The 16876-nt window shown below is 36.0% G+C and overlaps 2 protein-coding genes across 2 annotated transcripts; one reads left to right on the forward strand and one right to left on the reverse strand.

Moving 5' to 3' along the window:
• Positions 1 to 123: 123 nt before the first annotated feature.
• Positions 124 to 8223, reverse strand: LOC141592966 (uncharacterized). Its single transcript, XM_074413874.1, has 5 exons — positions 7820 to 8223; positions 5711 to 7049; positions 5137 to 5397; positions 2542 to 2697; positions 124 to 635 (listed from the first exon to the last, which is right to left on the reverse strand). The coding sequence occupies exons 1-5, from the start codon at positions 7825 to 7827 to the stop codon at positions 516 to 518; spliced, it is 1884 nt and encodes a 627-aa protein (XP_074269975.1). The 5' UTR covers positions 7828 to 8223; the 3' UTR covers positions 124 to 515.
• Positions 8224 to 10316: 2093 nt separating this feature from the next.
• On the forward strand, positions 10317 to 15874 carry LOC141592967 (vesicle-associated protein 4-2-like). The gene is made up of 7 exons (XM_074413875.1): positions 10317 to 10842; positions 12515 to 12585; positions 13251 to 13332; positions 13445 to 13566; positions 14239 to 14316; positions 14477 to 14596; positions 15467 to 15874. The coding sequence occupies exons 1-7, from the start codon at positions 10680 to 10682 to the stop codon at positions 15524 to 15526; spliced, it is 696 nt and encodes a 231-aa protein (XP_074269976.1). The 5' UTR covers positions 10317 to 10679; the 3' UTR covers positions 15527 to 15874.
• Positions 15875 to 16876: the final 1002 nt, after the last annotated feature.

Genomic DNA, 16876 nt, shown 5'->3' on the forward strand with positions numbered 1-16876 from the left:
AGTTGATAATGTCGTATTCATGGCATTGGACAGACCATCGAGATGAGTCGTATTAGGTTCCCATTGTTCTATACTCTTAGCGAATTGTGAAATCGAACCACATGGCTTTTCCAAAAAGTGAAGTTGAACCCTTCAGAATTTTCCGTCCAATATCTCAGCGGACAAAGGTTTTTAGATCTCAAATACATGATCCACAGACCACAGCCACCGTATAATATCCCAAAAATTAAAATTATCAAAATTATCAACGAATACAGAAAACCTATACCTATATACACAACAAAGATAGCGTAATTAAGAGGTTTCAAGGAACCCATTACAAGTACGACTCTATAGCTTGTTGAACAATGAAAAACCAAAGTCGACGAAGCAACCAAGAAATTTGTGGCCGGGAGAGGGGAAGGAAGTAATCTAACCTAAGCTTATTTTGTAGAGTACTCCGTAATAAACTATGTTTTGTCCTCGGAGCTGCCAAAATTGTTAGCCATAATAACAGCAAAAAATAAAGCAAATTTCTATGGAGCCATTAGCCCTTCAATTGTATATGAAAGAGATTGAGCCCAATCTTGTTTAAATAACAACGTTTGTAGCGTTCGCATCACGTCATAATCTGGATCGAGCTTCCGTTGCCATCCCTGTAGTAAAAACGTAGAAGTGCGCAGAATTTAGGTTATAAATTTCAAGCGGAAATGACAATGGCCATACTTCAAGCATTCATCGAGTTAACTACCATATATCCTAAATAATAATGAAAATACCAAAGACACTTTGAAAACATGTACATATGTGATAGTATGTCAATAAATTTGGGAAAAATTACCCGCGGTAAATATGAAATTTGACCGGTTCGTTATTTTTAATATCACGTTGAATCTTTCAAAACAATCCGAAGTTGCCAATATTATTGCAGTCTTGCACCCATTTCTGACGATGTTAGTTAAAAAATGGCAGATCAGCTAAACTAGGGACTATTGCGGATAACTATTCCAAAACTTTAAACTTCGTTTCCTTTTTCTCGTAATGTACATACATAAAATGATTATTATTAGGGATTTTCTCACTTGTACCCCTCAACTATTTCATTTTCTCACTTACGCCCCTTTTTTTTGAAAAAAAAAAATTGATTAGTCATAACTCAAGGCTAGGAGTTCAGAAAACGGTAAATTTTTTTCCAAACCTAAGATATCATAAAGATGGTGAATTTGAAAGAAAAAAATCACCACTTTCAGAACTTCTAACCTGGGGTTTTGATCTGTCAAAGTAAAATACGTTAAAAAACTTTTGACTAACCTTAACTCTTTTAACTCTTGACATATAAATTATTATTATCATCTCATATAGCCAACACCAGAAATCCAGTAGCCGCCGAAATAAAAAGCTGGTTAACTCATACTTGGCAAATCACGACTAATGTAAGCTATTTCACAAGCTGCTAACCCAAACACAATAACCTTTTAACCCAACTTCAAGTCATACATTGATTGATTTATCAAATTTATTACTTTGTTGTAACTGAAATGGTTTGGAAACAAATGGCTTCTTGTCAAAAAAAACCGAGCCTGAACCTAGCATGTTTATATAACTAGGTCTACACTCTCGACAGTGTTCACATGAATAGGTCAACTCAAGTAAATAGGTTAATGTCGAGTGGGGTAGGATATGTCACATGAATACGTGACAGAATCAGGTTACAATCCGGTAACTAATGATGCAACAACCATCAAAGGCTCAGGGCCAATTGAACCTTTAATGGCATGATTATTGAAGTTTTGAGCTTTCAGTCTAAAAATCCACCCATCACCCAAGTAGAGTCAATAAACGTAATAGCGTTTGGTCTCCGGTGAAATGAGAGATTTATATATACTAACTATACAGACTCAGGTGTATAAGGAGTCAAGACAGTGATGGTGTGTGACTCCACACTTTTTTGGGTGTACACGAATACAACATAAAATCTTTTTTTTTTTTTTTTTTTGCGTGTGTGTGTTAATTCTTACAGTATTACTCCCTCTGGTTCTTTGGAATTGGCCCACTTTTCGAAATTTGAGAGTAACATATTAATGGAGCCAAAAACTCATTAGTCATTACTCATTGGTTCTAGATTATGATGGAATAAATTAAAAGGGCTCACTAAAGTAGATGCGCTTCTTTCTCTTGTGAAGTTGCAATCCTTCGATGCAGTTCTCGACACAATTTTCATCTTGGGTCATTTCAAAAACAGTCTCTTTGTGTTTCTAACACAAGGGTAGGGCTACATACATCCGAACCCCTCCCCCCCCCTATCTCGCAATTTGCGGGACCCATTGATGCACTGGGGTAATGTTATTGTTGTGGGGTTATTCCAAATCGGAGGGAGCATTATGCATTATGACTCCATACTTAAACTCAACTTTGCATTTTTGTCACATATAACTGTGCTCCTCGAGATCGAGAAATTTATTTATGAACAGAGAAAAGTGCTTATTTTTCTGTTCTATGAAAAAAGTATTGTAAGGGGGCAGAGGAAATAATGTCCAGGAATGACAAGGATGAGGGAGTTACCTCAAGGACCAAGGTCGTCACTATTACAGTGCATACGTTACCATCAACGTTCACCTTGTGATGCCTAACTTGCTCAAGTAAATGTTGCATAGCATCTGCAGGATGTACCAAATCACCTTCTGGAGTAGCCCAGAAATCAAACGACTCTTTAACCTCCTGCCAATGAGTTAAAAGTGTGTAAGTTTAATCCAGTGTACGCAGGCTACAGGATAAGAAAATGCAGAAAACAAATCTGAAATAATAAAAAAAAAAATCACCCAAAAATCCGAAACTAACATGACCCTTCACTTGACAATCGAGCACTTGTATGCGAACTGGGAAGGGAGAGCATGAAAATAGAAGATTACGATGGTAGAGCACTTGTATGGATTAGATACATGCACATACATTTTTACAAATTTAGATAAAAATGAAATTTTGAAAAATTAAAACAACAAATTTAACCCACCACATATTAAAGTGAAGTCCTCAATAGTCAATACACAACATACACACACAAAGAAATACTCCGTAGGAATAAGGCGGTTTGGTTAATTGTGGGCCCTGGAATTCTGATAGTAGTAATAACAAATTCACAACACAAATCCCATAATTATATTCTTATTCATTCATCATTATCAACAATTCACCTCCATTTTTTTTTTCTCACCCAAGCTTCACTTCCATTTTCCTCTCAAGCTTCCACTTCCATTTTCAATTCTTCTTCCGCAAATCATCTCTTTAATTTTATGTAATTAATCGTGTTCTTGTTACTTATTCAAATTATCCTTAGCTTGTACATTGACGTTGATTGAAATTAAATAAAAATGTCGATGAATTTACAACTTACAACTAAATAAATTCATCGACATTTTTATTTAATTTCAATCAACGTCAATGTACAAGCTAAGCATAATTTGGGTAAGTAACAAGAACACGATTAATTACGTAAAATTAAAGAGATGATTTGCGGAAACATACTCAAATTAATACGGAAGAATTGAAAATGGAAGTGGAAGCTTGAGAGGAAAATGGAAGTTAAGCTTGGGTGAGAAAAAATAAAAATGAAAGTGAATTGTTGATAATGATGAATGAATGGGAATATAATTATGGCATTTGTATTGTGTAATTGTGAATTTGTTAAACTGTCAGAATTCCGGGGCCCACAATTAACCAAACCACCTTATTCCTACGGAGTATTTCTTTGAGTCTTTGACCGTGTATGTTGTTTATTGACTATTGAGGACTTCACTTTAATATGTGGTATGGTGGGTTAAATTTGTTGTTTTAATTTTTCAAAATTTAATTTTTATCTAAATTTGTAAAAATGTAAAATGTATGTGCATGTATCTAATCATAATCAGATTATAAGGGTAGGTTCTTCGATTGAGCTAGCTTCTACTCGATCGAGGACTATTTATGTGGATTTCAACTTGACCCTTCACTTGAGAATCGAGCACTTGTATGGATTTCAACATTGTACCCCCTCCATCCCATTTATATTGTCCTTGACTAAATTTGGTGGGTCAAGTGCCCGACTATCAGAACTATGTCAAATTTACCAATATTTACTCACTATATGCAACAATTACAACGTCATAAAGATGGTACTTAGTTAGATAAATCAAACGAGAAATTTTTTATAACATTTCATCTCTACTTATATTTGAAGAAATCAAGGTTCAAATTAACATCGATTGACCACCAAAATCAAATGAGAACTACAAACTTGGAATGAAAATACTACAGAGTACTTCGTACCATATATCCATCAACCTATTTGTTGAACTGTGAATTATCAGAAAAGTAATCATATTTGAACTTAAAAGGGGTAAACTGTTCTCTTCAAAATGTATCCCCGAACCCTGTTTACGGTCTTAACAAATAAAGTCAGTCACTTGGATCCAAACCCACAGCCGAGCTCAGAAAACTATCACTTGTACCCATAATTATCTTTTAGCACCTCTTTTATAGTAGCCTAGTAGCCAAGAAACTTGTCAATTTTCCATGATAACACCTCCTTTATACTCCGTATGTGAGTAGACTAAACAGATTAAATGGTGTTTTGATAACCGCAGAAAAACCAGATTATATCGCACAAATATGACTATGACAAAGTGGCATATGGATTTCAGAAAATGGCGACTCTGATCACCACACCACTTCCCCCTCGATAAAGATATACGGAGTATACCACAATAAACAATAAGAAGTCTGGTAAGGATCTACATTCCATTTGGCACAGAAGGAACCAAAAACAAAAAGGTCAACTTTCAACAGCGCAATCAAGGTGACGATAAACACACAAATATTTTGCCAAAAGAAAGGAATAATCTAGCTGCCATTTACGTTGATGTTCTGGACTTCTCGAACAAAGGGGATTAGGGGGTACTACTTCAAAAATTTCATAGCAGAGAAAGAGAAGTTCATAATCTATTAAATACTGCGATTAAGTAGATTTGTGATAGCCACACTTCAAGGGAATCAAAACCTACACTATGATAAAGCTATAAAACTCAATGACAAAGGAAACAAGACATCTAAAGTGAGCATGGAGAAAAAACACTTCTGGTTGAGAAAGTCAGGAAAAAGGATTATAAAAGAAAATCTTCAAACCTGAATGAAAGCCTGTGGATTAGGGCAATTTTGTTTCTTTGACATTCGGAGAGTGCACTCAGCTACAGTGCGGCCATCGCGACGAGCAACAGCCTTGAAAAACTCTAACAAAGTTACACGATCATTCTTAGCAAGCTCAGCAGTCATGCCTACATCAATGAAAATGACATGAGGCTTTGATTTCGACTCGCGCTTTCGTTTGCCTTTCGTCCGAACAAGAATATTGCCCGGATGCATGTCTGCATGGATGAAGTTATCCACCTAATAATCAAAAAAGTAGGATTTCAGACTTCCATATATAACTGACGTCACCAAGTATAACTGTCTAAATGCCAGTACTCCAATAAATTTGTGTTTATTTAAAAAACTCTAGTCACTTGAGCTCCAGAAAATTCCATGTTTAAAGTGTAGTATGTCTTGCAAACACAATCATTTCATCTAATTAACGCTGTGTCATACATGAGAACTTTCCATTTTCCAATAGCAGGCTAGCAGCCAATAAAATGAATCACAAAGCAAATCAATTGAAGAGGGGACGAGTTTTGATGAGAGCGAAGAAACATAGATTACTTACAAGGAGCATCTTGAGAAGAGCATGAGTACCAATGTGAGCAAGTGCAGTTTTAAAGCGTTCATTCCCATCAAACCCATCAACATAGTGAGCCACACTTTCTCCATGCTCAAAGGTTTCCACCAAAACTGCAGGATGTACAAGCGGGTAGAGAGGTTTTGGGAAAGATACATCCTTCCATCTCTTGAAATTATATATAAACCGATTTAAATGAGCTGCTTCTCTGGCAAGGTCAACTTGCGACAACATAAAAACCGCGAACTGTTGGACACTTTCATCTAGTCTCAACCACTTCAATGTAGGGATATATGTTGATACTTTTGCAACTGCGTTAATAATAGCAAAGTCCCTCCTGATCGATTCACCAACACCCGGATGTCTAACCTTCACTGCAACATCGATCAGTTTTAGTGTTTGACGAGGATAACGATGGCGCAGAACAGCTCGGTGAACCTGTGCGATACTCCCTGATGCAACCGGCTTTTCTTCAAAACTCTCAAAAATTTCAGTGAGCTTACGACCAAAGGCTTGTTCCACAGTTCTTTTAGTATGTTCAAAACTGTGCTCCGGGGCTTTAGAATGAAGCTTGGAAAGCTCAGTGCACAAGTCTCTGGGAAATAGATCAGGTCGTGTTGCTGCCCACTGACCCCACTTTATAAACGCGGGGCCCGCCCGTTCAAGGGTACGATGTACAACTCGAAGCCAAAGATTTCTGAACTCGGGCCCAAAACTATCTGCAAATGGAGCCATAGCTATGCTGGGTGAGAATAAAACCGCCAGTGTAATTGCTCTCACCAACAAGATAAGAACCTCTATTACGTCGAAAAACAACTTTCTCACGTAGGCACGGCCATCTTGTGTATGCATATAAACCGCATTTTTTGGGGTAATGTAGTCTGAATCAGAAAACGATGTTCGTGTTCGAGATATCTCCCCAATGAGTAAAGCAAACATGCCAGGTAACAAAATGTGAGACTTGGTCGAGGCAATGCTAAATGCTCTAGCAATCCTGCTAATGGAGGAAATAGCCGAACCCTGGGAAGACTGCGTCTTTGAGAGCCTTTTCCAAGCATTTAGAGCATGATGTGTAATACTACTATTTGCATGCAAGACGGAATAGTTCCTCGTAAAGCTACTCTTGTAACTATTTCCAGAATGTCTAAACAAATTATCCCGCACATATCCACCATTAAATTGCTTGAATTGTGAATGTAATCTGTACTGTCTTATCGATTGCCCCAAAACCGGATTTGTTGCATAAGTTCTCAATCCTAGATAGCTAGTATCCCGGTTTTTAAATATCAAATTACCAGCTTTTCTAAGATTGCCAATCAAGAAAAGTCTGCAATTCCAGACAGACATTCCATTAACTACTAGCCCAACAATTACATACCGCAATTTATCATCTAAAAAAAAAAAAGAAAGCTATGATAATGATTCCAACATTACCTCCACAAATGAACCTAAAGGCTCTCAAATGGATAGTATATGAATCTTCAGCACAAAACAAACATACATCACAAACCCACTTATTCAATCAAGTTGCATACGCTTTTAAACTACGTAGGCAGGATTTTGGAAAATGTATACGATTGAATAAAACAGATAAAGGCTCTCATATGGCTAGTATGACATGAACTATGAGCTCAAGACAAACATACATCACAAAGCCACTAACTCAATCAAATTGCATACCCTTTTTAACTATATGAGCGGGATTTTGGAAACGTATACAATTCAATGGAACACATAAAGTACCATAACCAAATTGCTAGAATGACATGAACTATCAGCTCAAAACAAACATACATCACAAACCCAATTACTCAATCAAATTGCATACCCCTTTAAAACTACGTGAGCGGGATTTTGAAAAACGTAAACAATCCAATGGAACGGACAAAGCACCATATCCAAATTGCACATTGACCCACAAACTAAATCAACATTTCAACAAAAACCCATCAAATTAAATTCCCAAAAAACCGCAATTAAATCAACCAAACAACAAAATCAAAATCCACCAAATACCCACATCACAAAAACATAATAATAATCAATTACAACAAACAAATTGAGAAAAACAATGGTGGGAAGAATTAAAGATTGGACCTTGACATTGAAGGAGAGAATTCAAAGGAAGATGAACCCTAAATGCAAGTGGGAAAGTGAAAAAAGGGATTTTTCACCCTCAAAACGACAGCGTTTCAGCCTTGAAATTGGTCTCAATGACATACGGACAAGCATGAAAACCGCACCACATGAAAGAGGGAAAAGGAAAGGAGAGAAAGGAGAGGAAGGAATAGTGTTCTTCAAAGATTTTGGTAATGAAAAAAAAAAATTGAAGAAATTGTTAGTTTAGTTAGCCAATTGATTGTGTTTAATTGGATTGGATTAGCCCAATTAATGGGTTATTAAGGAATATGGTCCACTTTTCTTGCTTGGCAAGATACTATTATTTGTGATTTTTGTTTGATTGAATCATTGGTTGTTAAGCAATTATTATCATAGACAAAAGGTGATTAACACAAATTCTCATTGAAGACGGGTACTGTTCGTCATAAGCTGAAGACGGATAGTGCCCCTCTCACAATATGCAAGTGGCACTATTCAAGGGGTGCTCAATTTCCTCCCACTTACCCTTCCAGTCTCCCACTTACCCTCCTCCCACTTGCCTTATTGTGAGAGATACACTATTCGTCTTCAGCTTGTGACGGACACGTTTTGTGTGATTAAATACGAGTCTGGATTAGCTGATATTTTTGTATGAGTTATTTTATTTATGGATATGTGGTTTGAGGGTTTGGGAGGGGTTAGCTTGTTGGATTTTATAAAGAGGTGATCAAGTGCGAGTTTGAATTTTTTTGTTCATGGATATGTGGGTTAGAGGGTTTGGAAGGGATTAGCTAGTTCGATTCAATATAGAGGTGATCAAATGTGGATTTTGATTAGATGCGGACATTTTTATACTGTATGAATTATTATATTCACCGATATGTGAGTTAGGGAGTTTGAGAGGGAATAGTGGGTTGGATTCAGTATAGAGGTGATCATATGCGGGTTTGAATTAGATGTAGACATTTTTATATGAGTTATTTTATTCGTGGATATGCGGTTAGAGGGTTTATGAGGGGTTAGCGGGTTGGATCTTTGTAGATCTCGAAAAAATACATTGTTCGAGCTAGTTTGGTTAGCGACTAGACGAGACGGGTCTAATGGGTCATGTCATCCACAAATATATAAAATTATATTTTTTTTATTGGGCGAGTTACAAGAATAGTGCATTAATCATATAAAGTAAATTTTCAAATTTCAATCCCTAATACAAATCTTTTATTTCAAAATTTAAAATTGAACGTGAAAGAGTGCATACTCGAACAACAAAAACTTCATGATTAATAACTCTGACAATAACTAAATTAGGAAATTTTGAGCTAAGATTATGAACATACAATTCTGTGAAAATTATTTGAACTAAAATTTTGTCAGGAGAACAGTGAGATAATGACAAAATATTGAAATAGTTGCAAGGGAGAAAAATTAAGATGAATTGGATGATATCGATCACGCACTATGTCAAAAGAAGTTAGGGGTCGTTTGGTTCACTACTTAGAAATGGAATGGATTGGAATGAGAAACCATAGAAGTATGAGGTTCCAATTCAATACTTTCCAAAACATGTTTGGTTCATTAGAAAAATAAACATGAAGGAATGGAGTTTGAATCCATGGGGAGGAGGTGGGTATGAGATTCCAAGGGGTTGGGGTGGAATGAGAATCCATCAGGATTCTAACTCTATTCCAAAATACTCCAACCAAACACTAGAATGACTAGAATGCATTCCATTCCATTCCAAACCTCTCAACCAAACACCCCCTTAAACTATATGGTGATCATAAAATTTACTAACTCAGGTTATTTTCACTTGTCTATGATACGCTTAAACTGGTAATGTTTAACCATCACAAGTTATGTAATTTATACTACATGTATATGTAAGTAGGCATTTAAAAGTGCCCATAGATAGATTACTTAAAAGCTTACTAATAACAAAGATTAATTTAATTTAAGTTATTTTGGTCTGAAGAAAACACCAATCTAGGAAAAAAAAAACAGTATACTTTCAATTGATAATTTTAAAATTTTATTTAACTCTCTATTGAATTCGTCTTATATAGTGGTTGAACTATCTCTATTGTTAAGGTTATAAAAATTTACAACAATAGATTACAAATATAAGTCTCACTATTCATAATGTTGGAAGTATTGATCTAACATATATCTTAATCATCCTATACCAATAAAAAGAAAAAAAAAACAAATAAATCGATGTAGCTCTTGGGGAAGATGAAGGGGACATTAAGTGTGAACTATGAAGGTTCAAACTTAAAAAGTTGAGCACACATTTGTTTAATGTTTAACACGGTTTGTTTATAATTTTTCTTTTGAGCTAAAAATTATTTTTATTATTTTTCCAATAAATTTTGATTGAGATGGTCTTAACTTAAAGCTTCTTACAAATTACAACTACCTTTTGCTTTGACTATTTTAATCGACTGTCTGATCTGTCATAAACTCATAATTTAAGACGATTTTAAACAAAAATCGTGTTTTAAGTTGTCCCACCATCCATTGGCCATTTCACACTCTTTTTCCCTCTTTCTTTGTAATCCCAACCTCAAGAAAAAGTCACCAATTTTCCTAATCCAAAGGTCCATTTCAATCCCAACAAACCTTTCAAATTTCAAAGTCAATTACACAATATATCTAATCTAATTCAACAATCAAAGTCATACAAATTAACTTCTTTAAATTAAGCATAAAATTATAAAGTATAGTGTTTAATTTAAGTTAATTAACCAAAAAGAATCAAACTTTATGTCCCAAGTATGGTAATTTCTCACTATTTTTGATCAAATCAAGTTTAATTTGAAGAAAAAAGTGTAAAGTTTTGAATTTTTTTTTAGCAAAAATGAACAGTTTTTCACAGCAAAATGTTGAAGCATCTCAATCTCAGTTAAATAGTAGCAGTAGCAGTAGTAATGGTATTACTTCTGTTTCTTCTGTTGCAAGGTCTTTGTTACCTACACGACGTCGTTTAAGGCTTGATCCATCTAATAAGCTCTACTTTCCCTGTATATATTCTCTACCCTTTCTGTATTTTTTTGTATTTTTTTTTTGTTTGATTTGATGATCTGATGATTTGAGGAAATGGGTTTTGTTTTGAATGATGATTGTGGATCTGGGTTGTGTTTATTTTAATTGTATAGCTAATCATGTGCAATTTCTGAGCTGTGATGTTGTTTACTCCCTCCGTTCTGATCATTTGTTTACGTTTGATTAAAATACCTCTGTGTTGATCATTTGTTTACGTTTGATTAAAATACCTCTGTGTTATACCTTCTAGAAAGAATAAAAAAGGTAAACAAACGATTAGGACGGATGGAGTAGTTTTATAGAATGTTGAGGTTGATTAATTGGTTGAAAGGTCACATGATAATTAATGATCTTATAAATTAGCTTATTTGATATTTATAATTATGATAATTCTTACTCCGTTTGTCCCGATCATTTGTTTAGGTTTTTTTATTCTTTATGGTGTATTTTTAATCAAAGGTAAACAATTGAATGAGGACGGAAGTAATAATACCTTAAGTCATTGCATCAGCATTCAGCTTGATGAAGTTTGTTTATGAAATAGGGTTGTGGCAGGTTTGGGAATTGGGATCATTTTGTTATTTTGACGTTTAAAGCCGAAGCTTTCTCTAGAGTTGATTATCAGAATGTCTAATGAAATGCAAGAGTTGAGTTGCTTAGGTGGTTATTAGTGATGCCTGTATTTAACCTTGATCAAGTCGTAGAGATTCCGTTCTAATGATAAAACGACTACAATTTTACACCAATGCTTCAATGCTTGGGGTAAGGGGGGTTGGATGTACGCATTCTGTTCTAATGATAAATGCGACGTGGATGTTATTTTGCTTGTAGTCTGGTTATGCTGCTAGCATCATTATGCTAAACCATTGGAATTCCTACCGTTGAAGTGGGGCTGTTTTTTTCCATGTCAAATCTACATTTAACTATAGAGTTTTTAGTCGTGAGTTGTTCTGCGAGAGTGTACTTCTGATCAGCTCATGAAAGTTACATTTCTTACAGATTCTTGCTCGTTTGAGTTTAAAACTGTGGCCTTTCATGGGAGCTCTGAATTAGTAGTGAACTACTGACTGAAGGGAGGGGACTTGTCTGCATTGCTACGTTTTCGTCTGATATTTTGAACCAAAATGCGTCCTGTTAATCCTTAATACGATTGGGTTTTGTAGTTTATAAAATGATCGACCCCATGTTATATCAGACGCTACTAGAGCTCTCACCAGCTTAGTAATGCTTCCTGTTAAGGAGCTCTCACCGGCTCAGTAATGCTACTAGAGTAGTAGAGTTGCTCTGCTAGTATTATACTACAAGGCTATCTTTCACTCTCGAAAGTCGGAGTAATACGACACGAAATTTAGATGTGGATCTACTTAGGGTTTCACATTGCGACCATATAATCATCATCACAAAGCCAGAGTTGAAAGGCAAGGGTTAGGACTTAGGGCGTCGGTTTAGGACGAAGTGGACTTCTTTTACTATGCACATTCATTAGACTTTAGCTTGATTAGTGATGTTACCATAATAGATCATAGATGTCAACACTTCCTTTTCTGTTTCTTGGGTGATGTAACTGTTTTTAACCTATTCCGGTTTTTTAGTATTATGTCTTATCCAGATAATCACATGACCTAATTCCAAAAATTGTCTTGGTTACAGATGAGCCTGGCAAACAGGTTAAAAGTGCCATAAAGATTAAAAATACAAGCAAGTCCCATGTAGCCTTCAAGGTATGGATCTAATTCGGTAGTGAATTTGCTAACTGGAAACGTGTACTCGCTATTGTTCATTCATTCCACGCCTATTGAGTTATGTGCTGGTACTGGTACTGGTACTTTTGTACTACATTAATCCCAAATTCATTGTCCTCGTTTGAATTTGGTAACCGATGACAACTTTGACCATTATTGTCTCCAAAGATTAGTAGAAATGCATTGTAAAAATTGTCATTTTTTATATCAAAGCAGCTATTTTCACATTACAAATCTTGAAAAAATTGGAAATTTGAACTCTTTCATATTTTACGAATTTTTTTACTACTAGTCCAAATAGTTTGACCATCAAAGTAAACAGACCGTCTTGCTTGTGACCTTTCACAGCCCCCCTCCCACTTGCTCCTTGTGAGAGGTCACAAGCTTGACGGAATAATGCCGTCACAAATGAGAATTTGTGCAAAGTAAAATGGGGGTGATAAGTCCGATGAAGGGAGTAATCACAAACAACATACCCCAGTGCCTCAATGGATGTACGCAGCCTTACCCTTGTGTGAGCAACACAGAGGTTGTTTCCGAATGACCCAAGATGAAAATTGCGGCGAGAACTCCATCGAAGGACTGGTACTTTACAATAAAAAGAAGCTTTACATATATCCTAACAAATTTATTATTTGCTTCAGTTTCAAACTACTGCACCAAAGAGTTGTTTTATGCGTCCTCCTGGAGCCATTCTTGCTCCTGGCGAGAGCCTCATAGCAACTGGTAAAGTTCATTTAACTGTAAACAGTTCAATTTCTATCATCATAGTCGGTGTCATATATTCTAAAATATTAATCATATCATTATCATTATTCTTATATATGGATTTGGCTAGTTTTCAAGTTTGTGGAGCATCCAGAGAACAATGAGAAACCATTGTTAGAACAGAAGAGCAAGGTGAAGTTCAAGATAATGAGCTTGAAAGTGAAAGGACCAATGGACTATGTCCCTGAAATGGTGCGTCTATCGTCTTTAAGTCTTAACTAATTACGAATGTCTTTACATTTGTCCATCGCAGTAGTATAGTCACTTCGATCCAGTCTAACATGGAAAAAGGTATTAAGGAGCCCGTTGCTCGCTTGTTAGAGGTCGAGATCGATCTTTTAGTGGAATTAACCTAATGAGATATTGCTGTGAGATTAAGACAGCATATAATTCATCAATCAGCTTACCACTAATCAAGTAAACAAGATCTCGACCTCTTACGATTAGCTTAAAACCCATTTTGTATGGCAGTTTCTTAGAAAGAACTTGTATACTACAGCGAGCGACTTTTTGATCTCAAAAGTCAGCTAACAGCGAGAGGCATTAAAGATTATCCCCTCATCATCACACCAATTAACATTTTCTTTCCTTTTTCCTAGGCGACATTATATTTTCTCCATGTTCTCTGTATTTGCTTCAAGTCATGTTCAGCTGTGTATCGAGTTTCTTGAGTAAAAGGATCAAATAGCTCTATTTTGACTGCCTGACTAAGGAAAGAGAGTTTTCGAGAATTATCCCCTCGTGCATTTTACGCCCTCAATTGCATATATTTCTCCCTGAAGTGTAGTTTCTCATTACTGAGATGTAAAACGAGTGCATTCTGATCAACATATCAAAGACTTCTCGTGTGCCTGTTTTGTACAGTTTGATGAGCAGAAGGATCAAGTAGCTATAGAGCAGATACTACGTGTTATTTTTCTAGATGTCGAGCGTCCCAGTACGGTAAGTCCTGTCCTTTAGCTGCTACTGCTGATTTCGTTTCCTGATTTTTTTCACGGTTGTTTAAAATTGCACTCTTCTTATACACACATTGAACAACAAAGTGACTATGCGCTGCACTGCTGCTTCTTGATTGGTTTTGCATTCTCTCTTCTTTGTGTAGGCTCTTGACAAATTAAACCGTCGATTGGCTGAGGCAGAAGCTGAGCTTGAATCACGAAAGAAACCCGCAGAGAACGTTGGTCCCAAGATCATTGGTGAAGGACTTGTTATCGATGAATGGGTCAGTTACTATCTCACGGGACATGATTTTATTTCTGATTCTATTTTCCAATTATTCTTACATGGTCTTGTAGTGCTTCTCGTCTCGAATCCAAACTAACACTGGATAATGCAGACCAATCCTTTGTTTTCATTTTCTGATAAGTACCTTTATTACACCTTTGAAATATTTAATACATGTGGATTTTTAGTATTTGACGTAATTTGAAATATTTAATGTTTTTATTTATTTTTAAAAATTTATTTGTGTTTTTCGGATTTATTACACCTTTTTACTTGGTTCACTTTTAATACTTGGTTCACTTTTAAGGTACTCTGGACCCTTAAGTTTTACTTCGGTTTTCAAAATCGTTTAAATCTTTATTCTCGATTTAAAGTCAAGTTTTAATAAAAGAAATCTGGACTCCGATTTTAAACCTCATAAGTTTACATGACTTTTGTATTATGTTTCACTCCCCTTGTATTTTTCACTGTTTCTTTTATATATTTTTTCGCTTGAGGTTTGCGTTCACCCATGGACGGTTCTAAAGGATGATTCATGTCAGCCTACCACAAATCATTTTGGGATTAAGGCTTTGATGTTGTTGTTGTTGTTATTGTACCTTTATTAAGGCGTAAAAGCCAAGAAACTGTAACAAGATTACTGGCAAATGTTAGCTAGCTTAGGCGTTTCGCCGGTAAAATTATTGAGTGCCATGAGTGATGACACTCTTGACATGGTTTGAAATGCGGCAGTATCAAAATTGTCCATGTGACTCTCTCTACACCAGAAATAAAAAAACATATCGAACCAATGACGATTTCTTACTGGTCTGTTTCACACTTTCGCCCCTTAATGCTGAACTTTTTTCTTTTTCTTTCTTTGCCGCAGAAGGAAAGAAGAGAGAGATACCTCGCGAGGCAGCAAGTTGAAGGCGTTGACTCAGCATAACAAAGGTACCGTCTTTCCTCCTTGGAGCTTTACCAATTAAATTGGGTGAGACGGTCCAGGAGCATGTCTTATTGATTCACCACTCATTGCGCTGTGCATTTTTACCGTCATTTAGGACTGTACCAAGTCAGATGCTTATTTAGGACCGTGTTGTTCTTATGATTGTGAAGGATACGGAATTTATTCTTGCCAGGTTAACTGTCATTTACGTGTAGATAAAATGTAATTTTTGTACTATGGAAGAACCTGGAAATGGAGTGTAAGAATCTAAATATCCGACTTAACTGTGTATCCCTTTTGTTGACGCGATGTTCCACGTTAAGTTTGTTCTCTGTTGGTTTGATTGAATGTTGTCTCTAAAACAACGCCGAAGCTGCTGTTGTGCGACTGTGCGAGTGCTAGTGTTTTTCTCCAATTTTGCCGGTGTTTTGTTTGTAATTTCCGTAATGTGGTTCTCTGACAGTCTAATGTCTATATACTCTGTGTTTCTTGGGGGGGAGGTGGGCACCGCTAAAATTTTTCGCCCCCGCTGACTTCAAATCCTGGCTCCACCACTGTTTATATATAACGAGGAAATACCAGCACATTGCTTGTTCGTACGAACTTGGATACCTAAATCACGCAAATACGACATTCTTTCATGATATCGAATATTCTTGCATCATCCAATTGCGGTTTCAATAATATTCAAAACCTTTATATAATAGTTGCGATGTAATATTCAAACCGTCTCTAAAATTAACGGACCCTAAATTGCTTTATGGGGCTTCAACGACTTTTTTTTTTTTTTTTTTTTTTTTTATTATTATTATTAAAATATAAAAAGCCATGGAACATAAACCTGGTTTTGAACCCAAAACTATGAGTTCAAGCCAACTGATTCGGATCATTATCTTACATTCGCGGTACCTGACATTGATTATCTAGTATTTAACTATTTATACGTTGAAGTACTACATGCCCTTATCTAACTCCTAAGATATAGTACATGCTAAAAACTGTAATTTTCTCATATGGATTGTCCATATAAGGTTCATGTCTCGAAAAATGGTGTCGAAAACGCCATCAAACCAACCGGTGAGTGTCAGCCGAAATCACATCTAAGCGAGAGCAAGCGACGAGTGTGTCCGAGATCTGTTGAGCGAAACGGTGACGTATCAAGAGATACAAGGGAGGTGATGGAGGAGTCTTTTAGGCAAGTCATGTTCCTAAATTGTTGGGGACAGAGCTAAGCATGTACAAGTAGGATTGTAGATTTGTAGGTGAACATTAATGCTATGATATATATGGGGCACGGGGTTTCGAACCCGTGACCTATAGGCTATAGTCACGATATACCCGTCTTAATCA

Source organism: Silene latifolia, chromosome 7, assembly GCF_048544455.1.
Source record: "Silene latifolia isolate original U9 population chromosome 7, ASM4854445v1, whole genome shotgun sequence".
Taxonomy (NCBI): Eukaryota; Viridiplantae; Streptophyta; class Magnoliopsida; order Caryophyllales; family Caryophyllaceae; genus Silene; species Silene latifolia.